Source organism: Myxine glutinosa, chromosome 4, assembly GCF_964187855.1.
Source record: "Myxine glutinosa chromosome 4, kmMyxGlut1.1, whole genome shotgun sequence".
NCBI classification, from domain to species: Eukaryota; Metazoa; Chordata; class Myxini; order Myxiniformes; family Myxinidae; genus Myxine; species Myxine glutinosa.
The window spans coordinates 135,438,946-135,454,426 of NC_136264.1; the positions used below are offsets into that span (position 1 = coordinate 135,438,946).

Here is a 15,481-nt window from a genome sequence, read left to right on the forward strand (position 1 = left end):
CACAAAGTTGAATCTCGTCACTGGCATTTTTAGGCAAAATCTCAGTCAATGCAATAACATCTCGACGATCAAGCAACACTCGAGCTTTAATCTCATCCCTTTGGTGAGCATCGAGTCACAATTGGTATAAAGACATTTCAGAGATTTAAAACTTGTTCTCCTCTCCGTCCTTGAATTTGAAGAAGAAAGTGAAGTCAACAAACTTGATCTCAAAGAACCCATCGTAGTTAAACTTGAAACAAATGTATTTACGTGAACATCACATTGACCACGTGATCTACGTCCCAGCTGATGCTGGATGAAATGGATGAAATCTCTTCTTCACTATCTTCCAGTTACATATCTTCCAGGGTCAAGTTACTCTCTTCACCCTCGAGTCTGGACTTCAACTCTTCTTGTATTCATTTCGTTCTGTAATGGTTCTGTCTCTGGCAAACTGTACGGAGCATCCACCTTACTTCACTGGTATGTCATGTACTCTGTTCAGATTTAGGTTGGGACCTCATCTCTTGTTTCACAACTAGTGAAAGATGACTTTTAAGGGCCGAGACAATTCCTGCTTTTTCTTCCTGGGACGATATAACTCATACGAGGGGACCCTCAGATCCTGACAAATGATTGATTCCACATTGTGTTTATCCTCTTCATTTCTGATCTGTGAACTATCACCCTCAGACTCTGGAAGCCCAAAGAAGATGAGGTTTCTCTTTCTACATTCCCTCTCATTCAACTCATCCATCTTGGAGTAACCAACCTCTCTATCACCTCGTTTGCAGAGTCAATCAGGATATTGTTGGGAGTTATACCGATTGTTTGTTCTGTAGCTAAAGACACTATTTATTTTCGGATCTTCTCAAGTTCCTTCTTCATCTCACTATATCTCTCACCACACTTGTCAATAATCTCCTTCATTTCAGATCTCAAACTCTTAACTTCTCCTTCAATATTGGTCTGCTGAGTTTAAAGAGTGTTCATAAAGCGTGGTAAGTTCTCGGCAGTCTTATTGCATGTTTTGCAGTACCAATGTATACCGCTCTCATTGTCAAATTTACTGATGATCTTACACAATCTCTTGGACACATTCTGGCATGGAGCGTGAAACCAGAATCTACAGAGTTCACATTCAATGGCACAATCATTCTCTTGAACAGCAGCATTGCAACTTCCACACAATGAGTCATTATTACCTTGAGATGCATTCTTATCAGCATTCATTTCAGCCATGGTATTAGCTTTATCCTTCCTTCTTGAACTAACAGCGAATGTATGGAAGTGAAAACCCCAAATCAAACATAAGGGAAAAGATAATTTGGTGGACCATATCCGTCGTCTTTGCAGACCATGCTGTACACGTGACTCTCAAAGGTTGGTGCACACCATGCCGTGCACGTGACTCTCAAGGCTTGTTACCCTGCTGTACAAGTGACTCAAGGATCACACGTGACTCTCAAGGGTTATTGCACACTGTGCCATACAAATGACTCTCAAGGGTGCACGCCGCCAGCAGCAACCTGGTCCGCCATCATTTTCACCACCGAAAGGGAGCAATCGAATCGAGAGGCGAGATGGTTGTAGCTGAGAGTCCCGCGTAGACAGGGACGGCCAAACGACAATGCAGACAGCACAAAATGTCCGGATTGTAAGCCAAAGGCAGCAGCATGACCCGGCAGCACGTGTAACCTTCAGACGCCACCCCAATGATCGACTTGATTGATCGACTTGAACTGATCCACAAAGTCAGTTCATTGGACAATATTTGCCCATTCTTTTGTACAAAACTGTTCAAGCTCAGTCAAGTTACGTGGGGAGCGTTGATGGACAGCAATCAGCTGTAGCTTTGGCTGTGTGCTTCAAACTCATCCGAACGTTTTTGTTGTCCCCTCGCTGTTGACTGGCAGCAATACTAGTCCTGATGCGAGTCACTCCAGAAGTAATGAGATTTTCCGAGGGACTACAACACTCGAAGAAGCACTCCAAAGTCATCTTTCACTTGTTTCTGAAAGGAATAAAAGATGGGTATTACTACTTTTATCAAAATATTCCCGATCTGAAGCACATAATGCTTCTTCACTGTCTCATTGATGTTAACTGGAATTAAAACCGGCTGCCATCTTGGATTCCCATATATAGAAGCATCCAATCATCATTAAAGTATAAAAATTGACTTATTTGACCTGAAAAACATAGCTTACTAAAACGACACTTTTCGACGTCACTACATCGACCGATATACCTCCGCCCACATTGTTACATCGTTATACATACTTGTACCAAGTTTGATTTATAAATCCATTCAGCTGTTCTCAAGTTATTATATATTTATCTGACATGACCTCTGATCTTTTACCTCTTGATGGCATAATCCAATAAGTTCATCTTTGCATCATATGTACTTATACCAAGTTTGTTCAAAATCCCATCACTGGTTCACAAGTTGGTGTGGCAACATGAATTTTACTTAACATGACCTTTGGCCTTTGACATCATGACCCCAAAATCGAATAAGCTCATCATTACCGTATTATACATGCCTGCAACAAGTTTGAGTAAGATCCCTTCAGCCATTCTCAAGTTATTACGGTAACGAAATAATTGGAACTTAACATGATTTCTGATCTTTGACCTATTGACCCCAAAATGGAAGCAGTTTATCTTTACATCATTATACATACCGGTACCAAGTTTGAATTAGATCCTTTCAGCCGTTCTCAAGTTACAGACCTATTACAGACTTTGACCTTTGACTTCTTGACCCCATAATCAAATAGGTTCATCTTTGCATCACAATACATACTTGTACCAACTTTGGTCAGAATCCCATCACTGGTTCACATGTTATCGTGGTAACAGGATTTTGACCTAACATGACCTCTGACCTCGTGACCCCAAATTCTAATCAATTAATCTTTACCTCATTATGCATACCTGCACCAAGTTTGACTAAGATCCCTTCAGCCGTTCTCAAGTGATCGCAGTAATGAAAACCTATCATGGACGGACGGACAGCCGGATTGACAACCCGAAAACACAATGCCTCCGTCAACTTAATCTGTGGAGGCATAAAAAGTTGTTTGATTAAAATACTCAATATTCAACCTTACATACCTTCCAGTATTTATGGGTAAGTAGTGGCCATCTTGCAGTTCTCAAATTCCTCAAGGGTAAGAGAATGCCACCTGCTGGATTATCGATCTGGACCCCTCAAAGATTCAAAATGCGCTGAAAAACAAGTATGCACCACAAAATTCCCAGTTCAACAACAAAATTGTGCGTGGAAACCAAACTAAATTTTAATCGCTGGAAGCGAGTATCGGTAGTCTTCGGTAGAACTGATGGTCGTGGCAATCATAAACCATTCCAAACAGCAATACTGGACAATTGTCATGTAACGATGCACGTGGAGATCAATGGCCTAATGTGAGCGGCCAAGGCACAAATCGGTAGAGCTGGCAGCGTCAAGTGCTACTGAGATTCATGCACTGGCAATGAAAGATCCAGCTGATGACAACCTGGTTTCTGACAGAGGTGCTGATCAATCACAGGTAGGAAATTCATCGGAAATATACAAACTATACCAAAGTTATGGAGACGTCATCAAGCCAACAAGAACGTTACCAACTATAATGTAAACATTTCATAGATTATCTCATTTTTACAGCAACAGGCATTGCAAGCATACTTATGTTTCATGACATACAGTCACGTGAAAAAGTAAGCACACCCCATATAAAGTTTTGACTTTTTCAACATATTTCAACATACAGCTATTTGATCTTCATTTCAACAATATTGATAGATAAAGGTGATATAGTATAACAACTATCATGAAACATTTACATTTTGTAGTCCATTGTATAATTTAAATAAACATAAATGCAAATTTCGCATGTGGAAAAAGTAAGTACACCCCTACATTTATCACTACTTCAAATACCTAAAATTAGAATCAGGTGCACCAGCTCAGGTGCAAATGATTAGAACATCGTTAGAGAGGATCTTGGAGGAACCTGTCTTATTTAAACCTCAGACATTAAGTTTGGTTTGCTCTTTGTTGTTGAAGTGTGCGGCGTCACCATGCCTGGATCAAAAGAGCTCTCTGAGGCCTTCAGAAAGAAGGTTATAGATGCCTACGAGTTTGGGAAGGGATTTAAAAAGATCTCCAAACAATTTGAAATCAATCATTTGACTGTCCGGAAGATCATCGACAAGTGGAGAAGATTCCAAACAACTGCCAACTTGTTCAGGCCAGGCCGCCCCAGCAAGTTCAGCCCGAGAGCAGACCGCAAGATGCTGAAACAAGTCTCTAAGAACCCCAGAATGTCATCACGGGACCTACAGGTAGCTCTTGCCACTATTGATGTCAAAGTGCACGAGTCTACCATTAGAAAGAGGCTGCACAAATTCGATCTACATGGGAGGTGTACCAGGAGGAAACCTTTGCTGTCCAGAAAGAACATCAGGACAAGACTAAAGTTTGCCAATGAACACCTTGGCAAAGACCAGCATTTCTGCAACAATAGTCAGGTTCACTATGTTTTTTCGTTCAAAATTTTGGTAGATTAGCAAAACTATACATTTCTGGAATACTCAGAGCATGAGGAATCCAAAAATTAATGTTTGCATTTGCATAGACACCTTTGCGAAAATGACACTCAGGACAGTGATGAAGATCTGTAAAAGCATATTCCTGAACGGTATAGACCGAGTAGATCCTGTGTATTGGACTTATAGTTCAATCTGATACTAACAAGGCTGCTTTCTTGCTTTATAAACCCATACCTATAACTTCAAAGGACTTGCAATATCATGTATTATGTAATACAGTTATATCACAAATATAAAGACAATGATTTTCAATTACCTTTGTTTGTTGCTTTTCTATAATCCTGAGCACTATTTTGAGGCCTTTATTGGATTCCTTAACCCAGAAAACATAGGATTAGCATATTTAATTAAGTTTCTAGGTTGACGAGAAGCCGAGATAGCGCAAAATATGTATTTTATGGCGGCCATTTTCAAAATCCAAAATGGCGGCCATGCAGGTGTCTGTGCAAATGCCAACATTGATTTTCGGATTCTCCATGCTCTGAAGATTCCAAAAATGTACAGGTTTGCTAATCCCAAAATTTTGAACGAAATTATATTTGTTAACATAGTGAACCTGACTATCTTCATCACTGTCCTGAGTGTCATTTTCGCAAAGGTGTCTACGCAAATGGCAACATTAATTTTTGGCTTCCTCATGCTCTGAGTATTCCAGAAATGTATAGTTTTGCTAATCTACCAAAATTTTGAACGAATGTTAACATAGTGAACCTGACTACAATGTGCTCTGGACAGATGAGTCCAAGGCAGAGCTATTTGGCCACAGTACCAGAAGACATGTTTGGCAAAAACCAAAGACAGCAATTGACCACAAGAACCTGATACCAACTGTAAAGCATGGTGGTGGAAATATTATGGTTTGGGGCAGCTTTGCTGCATCAGGGCCTGGGCAGCTCACCATCATATAATCCACTATGAATTCTTCATTGTACCAGAGGGTGCTTGAGGATAATGTGAGGCCATCTGTCAGAAAGTTGAAGCTCAACCTAAGGTGGACGTTGCAACATGACAATGACCCTAAACATACCAGTAAATCCACCAAGGAATGGCTAAAAAGAAAGAAATGGAGGGTTCTGGAATGGCCAAGTCAAAGCCCAGATCTAAATCCCATCGAGATGTTGTGGTGGGATTTGAAACGAGCTGTGCATGCAAGAAACCCCTCAAACATCGCACAGCTGAAAGAATTCTGCACGGAGGAGTGGGCAAAAATTTCTCCCAATCAATGTCAGAGACTGGTAGACAGTTATAAGAAATGCCTACTTGAGGTTGTTTCTGCCAAAAGGGGCAATACCACCTATTAGAGCCAAGGGTGTACTTACTTTTTCCACATGCGAAATTTGCATTTATGTTTATTTAAATTATACAATGGACTACAAAATGTAAATGTTTCATGATATTTGTTATATTATATCACCTTTATCTATCAATATTGTTGAAATGAAGATCAAATAGCTGTATGTTGAAATATGTTGAAAAAGTCAAAACTTTACATGGGGTGTACTTACTTTTTCATGTGACTGTATGGTGCAATAAATTAATAACATTGAATAACTTTTGTCATATACAGCATATTGCATGTATGCATTATTCATTATTATGCTGAATTATTTTGTCTTCATCTAAATATTCATTACTTAAGTTGTGTTTAAGGCTGATGACAGGCCGTTTTTATGTACAGTACATGGCATATCACAACACTGATTAGATATTTGATTACAACAACAACAACATGCATTTTAAGGCCATTTTCCCTGCTAGAGCGGGGGTTAGCCTTGCGGTCCCCATGACAATCTTCTCCATTTTGCACTATTTTCTGCATCTCTCCTTGTTAACCCCCTTGCCCACATTTCTTCTTCGACCATCTTTAGCCAAGTCTTTCTCGGTCTTCCCGGTCCTCTACTTCCTTCTACATTCATTTCCATCACTCTTCTCAACCAGTCACTTTCATCCTTCCTCAACACATGACCAAACCATCTCAACCTGTTCCTCTTCAAAGCATCCATCACAGGCTCTATTCCCATCATCTTTCACAATTCATCATTTGTCTTCCTCTCTCTCAAAGATACTCCGCACATCCACCGAACCATTCGCATTTCCACCCTTTCCAGCCTTCGTTGCTGCTCTACGTTCATTACCCATATCTCGCTCCCATAAATCATAACACTTTTCACACATGCAGCATACACCTTTCCCTTCAGCTTCAACGACACTCCCCTCCTCATCAGCACGCCACTCAGTTCCCGAAACTTCCTCCATGTTTTTTTTTTTTTTTGAACACTGCACCTTTCCTATGGCATCTCCAGGCATTGCAAATCGTCATTGCCGGGCACCGAAGGGGGCTCGGCAGTGACGCACGCTGAAAGTGAGTACTCAGTTTTCACTCTGGTTGTTGTACACCGCACCTTTCCTATGCCATCTCCAGGCATTGTAAATCGTCATTGCTGGGCACTGAAGGGGGCTCGGCAGTGACGCACGCTGAACGAGAGTACTCAGTTTTCACTCTGGTTGTTGTACACCGCACCTTCCCTATGCCATCTCCAGGCATTGTAAATCGTCATTGCTGGGCACTGAAGGGGGCTCGGCAGTGACGCACGCTGAACGGGAGTACTCAGTTTTCACTCTCGTTGTTTTCTTGCTTTCTTGCTTTCTTTCTTGTTTGTTTGTCCGGGCAATATCTCAGCCATCCTTTGAGCTAGGAAGCTGAAATTTCGGCACAGTAGTGAGCAAGTCCTTTGTCAAAAACTTTATTTTTTGTTTTTTGAATAATCAATTAATTAAGGAGTTATTTAATTATTAGCGATTAATTAAGTACTTATTTAATTAATCAAATTTCCTTTCTCTTCGTACCATTAACTCAGGCACCTTTTGAGTTAGGAAGCTGATATTTGGACATGCCAATGACCAGGTGATTTGGCTGCAAAGGCTATTTTTGATTTATTAATTAATCAATTGATCAATTAATCGATTAATTATTTAATTATTCGATTAATGACTCTTTTTTTTTTTTTAGTTACAGATTCTGATGAAATGGTGGTGGTTTATGTGTTCTCTGACCGAATTGATGAATAATTTAATTTTTTTATGATTATTATTTATTTATTTTCATTATTAATCATTTATTTATTTTCTTTCTCATTTGGCCAATATCTCAGGCACCTTTTGAGCTCGGAAGCTAATATTTGGACATGAGTGACCAAGTGATGTGGCTATCAAGGATATTTTTGATTGATTGATTAATCAATTAATCAATTAATCGATTAAATATTTAATTATTCGTTAATTATTTTAAAAAAATAAAAAATTCAGTTACAGATTCTGATGAAATGGTGGTGATTTATGTGTTCTGTGACCGAATTGATTAATAATTTAATTTTTCCATGATTATTATTTATTTATTTTCATTATTAATCATTTATTTATTTTCTTTCTCATTTGGCCAATATCTCAGGCACCTTTTGAGCTGGGAAGCTAATATTTGGACATGACAGTGACCAAGTGAGGTGGCTATCAAGGATATTTTAAATTTATTGATTGATCATTTAATCGATTAATTATTTATTGGTGAATCGATTAATTATTTATTGATTAATCAATTAATTATTAAAAATTTTATTAATGACTTATTTAATTAAATTTCTAAAAGATACATCTTCGGATGAAGCACTATTGGTTTAGTTATGCTATTAGCCAATTGATTAAGAAAATATTTTGTGATAATCTTTTATTGATTTTAATTCTACAATTAATCAATCGATTTGTGTACACCTTTCCCTCCCAATGCAGCCTCTATGAGCTGCACTGCGGTATTGCCGGGCGCCGGAGGCGCTCACAGCTTTGAGATATATAAGCAGTATACCTAAAAAAGTATGGACGGATTTGAACGAAATTTGGTGGACATGTTGGATGTGTGACAAGGACGACATGATCAGGTTTTGGTTGAGATTTGTGTGCCACTGCCACTGCCAGCTTGGCATGTTCAATCTTTCTGATTCTACATCGTCTGAAGACACTGTACAAAAATCCACTATACATTCTGATTTTCAATTGCGTAAACGTAGTTTTTTTGCTTAAGTTCATAGAAATTGGGTATTTTATTTTATTTCCAGTTTTCAAAGTTCAAACTGCCAGAGGCTTGACCATCGACATATCATTTCAAAATTGCGCGAGTTTAGTAAATAGTGACTAGTAAATCATAAAGAAAACAATTTTTTTGAAATTAACCACAACGATGATGATGGAAGAAGCTGCACTGCGGTATTTTATTTTTTATTTTATTTTTATTTTATTTATTTTATTTTATTTTATTTTATTTTATGCTATTATATTTACAATATATTTATTTATTTATATTATATGCGGTATTTTATTTATTATACTGCGGTATTATTATTTTATTTTATTTATTTTATCTTTTACGGTTTTACCTTGCGATCGCTGCAAATTCTGGTGTGCCTGGTGAGATAGCGACGGATTTCGTGCGTCCTATGATTGGGACGTCAGCGCGTTACACACATACGTAGTCACGCATGAACGGGCAAGGAACTATCGCGAGAGTTTTCTAAAATATTAACCCCTATTTGTTTTTTGTTTTTTTTAAATATCAAACCGAGTTGGCATTCCCCAACTATAAGCGGTGAATTCGGGAAGTGTCGAAAGCAAATAGTTTACTAAATTTAAATGACAGAAAAAAGTGGAAAACCTCGGAAATGTGCGTTGCGGAAGTGATTGGCGAGGGCAATCATGAAAGACAGGCTTGCTGATCTTCAGAACCAAGCAGCAGAAACTCAATCGTTTCTTGGGGTAAAGAACACCTGACATTAGCATTAGTGAAATGTGTATGAGTTTATCACAGGAGAGAAAGATAAGAATGTGAGTTTAATGGGGTTTGCGGACACACGGGGACATTTGAGGGTATGGGTACGTAACGACAACACGTGGGACGTCACTCGTCAGGCCAGGTAAGGTAAGGTAAGGACGTCGGACAGGGGTGCAGCGCTCCATGTGGTCGTATCGTTAGTGGAACAGCAGCATGTGTAAACTCTTTTGAGTATATCGACAGGTGGTAGTCTATGAGTAGAGAACACACAGTCGGTAGTCTACCTCACGTCAATCTTGTGAGAAGAGGTGAAAGAGGTGAAAGTTCGATAAGCGAACCTCCTATGAGAACCTTGGTTTTGGTTGACGTTCTTCCCATCCTCGTACCGTTTCACTGAACACGCTCGAGTATCTTTCTATCCCGCTGAAGAAACGGTTTCCATACCGGTAGGCGTACTGGAGGTGCGACCTTACAGGTGTGGAGTATAACTACTATAAGTATAAGTGCTTAAGAATTTCCGGCGTGATGTCACTCAAAGCCCGGGGAATGATGAAAACCACCCTTCGTGCTCTGTTTGCGACACCGGTGCATTGCGTCGTTAACGATTGTGATGCCTGTATGACGATTCCCAGATCGATAGTCTCTCACAACCGGCAGTTCAACAGTTCTATAGGATAGACCACGGCGCGGGGGCACTTCACATGGGTGGACGGCACGGGGGCACTTCCGGCGGTTGGACGGCACGGGGGCACTTCCGGCGGTTGGACGGCACGGGGGCACTTTCCCGCGGGTGGATGGTGCGGAAGCACCTCCCACAGATGGCCAGCGCTGGAGCAAGGCCCATCGGTAGACTGTGGTGCTGTTGCATGGCCCACGGGTAGATGATAATGCTGGGGCATGCCTGGCTCTCAGCAGGATGGCTCGGTTCTTGGGGTGGCGGCACGAGGACACGTTGAGCAAAGAGGAGGCACGAGTACCCTGCCACAGGAAAGTGGCACAGTTACTTGGCTCACGGGAAGACGACACAGGTACTCCAGTCACGGGAAGGTGGCAGTGGTACTCAGCTCATGTGAAGGTGCCACAGGGGCACTGCTCGCGGGGAGGTGCCACAGGAGCACAGATCATGGGGAGGGGCCATGTGGGCATGGTTCGAGTGGAGGGGGCATGGCCTCGTTTGGAAGCATCACATAGGAACCGCTCAGGGGGAGGCAGCAAGGGGGAATAGCTTTCTTGGGGGGGGGGGAGGGGGATTGGCATACGTGCTGAGCTTGCTGGGAGGTGGCACAGGTGCTTGGCTCGCTGGGAGTGGGAAAGGCTCACAGGGAAGTGCTACAGGGGCATGGCTTGTGGGGAAATGGCACGAGTGCTCTGCTCGCCAGGGGAGGTTCGCCATATCTTAATGGCTCATGGGGAGATGGCTCGTGGGAACTGCTCGCTAGGATCTGGCACATTGAAACAGATCGTGTGGAGGCAGCACAAGCAACCTTCCGCTGGGAAGCGGCACGAGTGTTTGGTACGACCAGACTGAGAGTGGGGTTGAGCAGTTTGTGAGAGACGATCTTAAGTGTATGCTTGTTTTTTGTTTTTTCATAGCTTATGTGTTTAATTAGATTAGTCTTAACAATTCTATCTTGCTGATGAAGATATTAAGATCAAATTGGTTGCCCAAGACTTGTGTTGTACGAGAGATTTTTTTTGTTCTTCCTCTCTTTCTTGCTTATTCTTGATTATTTGTTTTTCCTTTATCTTGCAGACTGGAAGTACTCATAATGAACCTGATCAAAAGGATGAAGCAACAAACGCTTTATTTGCCAAAGTACTGTGTTTGTTTCTAATATGTACCTGTATGCTCATTCACCTTTTTGTACCCCATATTCTCACTGTTGTCTTCCTGCCATTCCAATCCCCTCACTCTTCCCATGAACCAATCTATCCTTCAGTCAGCTTGTCCATATGTTTATCTTGTTAACGTTACATCCCCATTTAGGTGGACAGGATGTCCGAGGAGATGGATGGGCTGGAAGTATTGGTGAATAGGCTACAAGAAGTCCAGCAGAATGTTTTGACTGACCTGCAGCCCAAAGAAGGTCAGAGGTGTTGTCGGGAAAGTGGTGCATTTGGGTGAATTGGTGAAATTAATGTATTGGCCGTTTACTCCTCAGGTGATAAAAGAGAACTGCATCGGTTGAGATCGGACATACTTTCATGCTGCCAACGACTTAGCAGAGACCTGAAAGGTAATGGAGCTCAGGACTACATTGGGACTTCAATCTGGATCTTCATTTGATATGAGCAGAGTATGCACTCTCCTGTAAATCCATGTATTTTGTTTGCGCAGATCTGGAGAAGTCCATTGAAGAGGATGGAGCAGCAAACCAGACGGAAGCAAAAATAAGAGTAACACTCGTAAGGATGCGGTTTCACACGAGAGCTGGGTTTTTTTCCGTTCTGTCATTGCTGTTGCACAAATGTAAACCTCGAGGAGCAGCTTTGACTTGAATTGCACAATTTAAGGCGTCGTGTTGCTGAAGACGTATGCAGGAAACGAGTCCAACTGTACCCACATCCATCGTCTCCTTTAATTGCAGAGCTCAGTCAACACACCAGCCACTTCTGTTAATCTTTGTTCCTTCCCTGTGATTCATTCATGTCTCAGGAAGTTGGTGGTTCTTTAACGTGAGGATATTTGAGGCCAGTGTTTTCTGATGTATCAAGAGAGGCGTTACGCGTAAAGCAAAGGGAGGAGTTTGCTTTTTCTCATTGGATTGCATCTCAAATACTGCGTTTTGGTTACTTTATTATAGAAATGATACATATATGCACTGTAGAGGCTTCAGGGAGCGACCTGGGTTGTTTTTGGACAGGTGAGGGTTCAGTTATGTGGGTAGCTGAGAGAATGGCTCATTTGTTTTGATGTGACTAAAGGTACAAACAGTGTTTGCGATGTTAAATATTGTGGATGGAGTAGTTTTATTCTCGCTATTCAGTTGTTTCCCCACCACCTCATCTTCAGCGCGTTACCCTTTTATCATCTGTCGCCTCACTCTTCTCCGAACCGAGATTTTGCATTGCGAAAAGTCAGTTTTAGTTTGCTAAAGTGTGATAAGACTAGGGGAGAGAGTTTGAAAGTAAAGAGGCATTCTTTGTTCTTTTCTTATTAGTCCCCTACCGGTGTACACCGGAGGGGACTATAGGTTTGCACGCCGTCCCTCCGTCTGTCAGTCCGTCAGTCCGTCACGCAAAGAACAGTTTTCCGGACTTTTTCTCTAAACGCTTAATGCTAATGATTTCAAACTTGGTACATGGTTTCCTCATGATAAGTGACAGGTCAAGTTCGAACTTCACGATGTTTCGATCATTTTTAACAAAGTTATGGCACTTTGAACTTTGGTAATTCTGATAATTCTGATGATCCTTAACTCAGTGCCATTTTAAGTTTTCATTTCCTTTAAAAAACATTTTCTCTGCAATAATTGGACCGATTGAGATCAAATTTTCACCGTAGGAGGGACTCGGTCTGTAGAATATTTTAATGGTAATTATGACGTCACAGGTCACGTGGTTTGGCCGCCATATTGTTTTTCGTGAAAAAAACCTTTTTCTCTGCAACGGCTGAACAGATCGAGGCCAAACTTTGCAGGCAGAATCAAATACCCATGGTGAACAAAAAAGTCAGCGAGCATGACGTCATGCGTCACATGGTTTCAGAGTTATGACGTTTTTAAGCATGAACCTTTAAAACCGGGCCCCTCCCTCATTTTTGATCCAATCGAGGGGAAACTTCACAGATCTGTTCAGCATGTGCAGTCTACTAAAATGTCCTTTTGGAATTTGCTATAGGTCACGTGGTTTGGCAGATATCATTAATTAAACGAAAATATTTTTTAAAATGGATATCTCTTGAATCGCTAGTACCTCAGACTGAGAGTTTGTAATAATTTATATAATTCACACAGTTCAATACGTGCAGGCTGCTCCACGGAGTGACCTTGCGGGCTTATCAACGAGGTGAGGCTTGACACACATGTGTCTCAGCATACCTCAGATCAAGTTTGAAAACCAGCATCAACCGTGCATAAATTTGCATATTCGAACATTTTTGACAAAGTTATGGCACTTTGAACTTTTGTAGGGGACATGTATTACAGCGCAATACTCAGAATGCTTGTTTTTGCATGGTGATTGGTATGAGGACGTTTTCCAGGATGGTTCTGGCTAGTCATCCAGTAGATGAGGTAAATCAAATGGAGTAAAACGCTGCTAAGAGGAAAGGCAGGTTATATATATCTGGAGAGGGAGTGTCAAAGTACATAACCTTGCTCAGACCTAGTAGATAGATAAAATTGCCTGAAGTGAAAATGTTTCTGTTTAACCCAATGCGCGTATTTATTTTTGTTGTTGTTCATTAACAGCCACGATTATCCCACCTTGTGGGGTCGGCCGGGGCAAGCCTGGCCCAAGTCTTTCACAAACCGGCCTGGCCAGGCCTGACATTCGCCTAGTTAGGGCAGGAAATTGGAATTTGGCCATGGTGCCGGCGATACTCGCCTACTCTTTGCGAAGGACAACATGGGATCTTTCACGTCCACCAAGAAATGCTGGCAGACGGGACACCGTGTTTAACGTCCATTCAAGGGACGGCACACACATTGATGAATCACCTTGCCTATGAAACACCAAACTGACAGTTTATAGCTCGGTCGGGATTCGAACCCAGGCTAGAAGCTTAGAGGTGAGTGTGCGTACCTCTAGGCCATTCTGTCAGCCCAGCATATTTAATTCATTATTTTTCCTTTTGGTTCTTTGCTATGGGTAATCCCCATGCATCAAACGTAACACTTGCATCACTTTGGTACGTCTGCAAAGTCAAATGCCATTAGTCATTTGAATCCAGTAATGATGGTGTGGATGGTGGGAAGTCTTTTGGTTTTTTTAAATTCAGCTTGTGACGTGTTTTTGCTGTTGCAGAACAACACACTTCACACTCGTTTTCTGGAGCTCATGAAGATTTGTAATGAAGAGCAGGCCAAGTATGGGGATCTCTCTCGTGATCGCATTATCCGACAGGCAGAGATCTGTGAGTGGGTTAGCTTAGCTTGGGATTGTTTGGGGAGCGGTTAGACAATGGGAGAAATGGAAGCACGCAAAGATTATCACATTTTTTGAAGATTATCACATTATCACATACAGGTAATTGTATTTTTGCATTCGGATATTCCCATCTCGTGTCTGTTACATTTGGGGTTGATCTTACCATTTCGTTAGTGAAGAAAATTGATTCCATTGATTTATTTTTAACATCCGTTTCATATATCTTGTTGGAGGAAAGGGTGCTTGACTCTTGGATCATTAAATAATTAAATGAATATTTGGTGCAAGAAATATATCCAAATATTTTCCAGTCTTTCCTTCCACTTCTGTGATTGAGAGTTTGTTGCTGTATCAGTCTTGTTCACTCTGTATGTGCTCCCCTTGCCCTCATTCGTCATCATGTCCCTTATCCCTCCATGTGTCCCTCTATTTTGTCCCTCATCCCTGCTGTTGGTATCCCTCCTTTCTTTCTGCTGATGATTTTTACCGTGTTCTGCATTATGCCAATAGCCTTTTGTATGGTAGGAGTTAAAGGGAATATGTCAAAAGCTGTATTGTCATTATTCTTCCCTTTGAGAGCAGTTGATTTTCATGGAAAGTTTCGCTTTGCCCAACCATTGGCATTTTCTTTGGCTTTTTATTTGGCATTTAAAATGGGGTTCGTAGTGGGAGGGTAAGTGCTTGATGTTTACCTGATCTAGAACACTTGTGTTTAACTATATTGAGGAAAGACAGCATGTTTGGGCCTTCTTTGTTTGGTGCTGTTTGTGTTCTTGCAGCTGGGCAGACTCTGACCCCCGAGCAGTTGGATGACATGTTGGAATCTGGAAATTCATCAATATTCACTCAAGGAGTAAGATCTTCATTTTAGCTTAATTTCTCCTTACTTTTTAGTATTTATGTATTATGATGCAAAGATGAAATGATTTGATTTTGGCGTCATGATGTCAAAGGTCAGAGTCTGTAATA

The 15,481-nt window shown here is 41.2% G+C and overlaps 2 protein-coding genes across 2 annotated transcripts in view; one reads left to right on the forward strand and one right to left on the reverse strand.

Moving 5' to 3' along the window:
• The window catches only part of LOC144891816 (uncharacterized), a 1,036,251-nt gene that overhangs the window by 298,629 nt on the left and 722,141 nt on the right, over positions 1–15,481 (reverse strand). The window lies entirely within an intron of this gene.
• The window catches only part of LOC137413915 (syntaxin-1A), a 9,847-nt gene continuing 3,643 nt past the window's right edge, over positions 9,278–15,481 (forward strand). Inside the window, exons 1-7 of the mRNA XM_068099356.2 lie at positions 9,278–9,405; positions 11,175–11,237; positions 11,409–11,508; positions 11,584–11,658; positions 11,760–11,827; positions 14,390–14,498; positions 15,292–15,365. Of these exons, the coding sequence (XP_067955457.2) occupies positions 9,346–9,405; positions 11,175–11,237; positions 11,409–11,508; positions 11,584–11,658; positions 11,760–11,827; positions 14,390–14,498; positions 15,292–15,365 (549 nt within the window). The 5' untranslated portion in view covers positions 9,278–9,345. The remainder of the gene's footprint in view (positions 9,406–11,174; positions 11,238–11,408; positions 11,509–11,583; positions 11,659–11,759; positions 11,828–14,389; positions 14,499–15,291; positions 15,366–15,481) is intronic.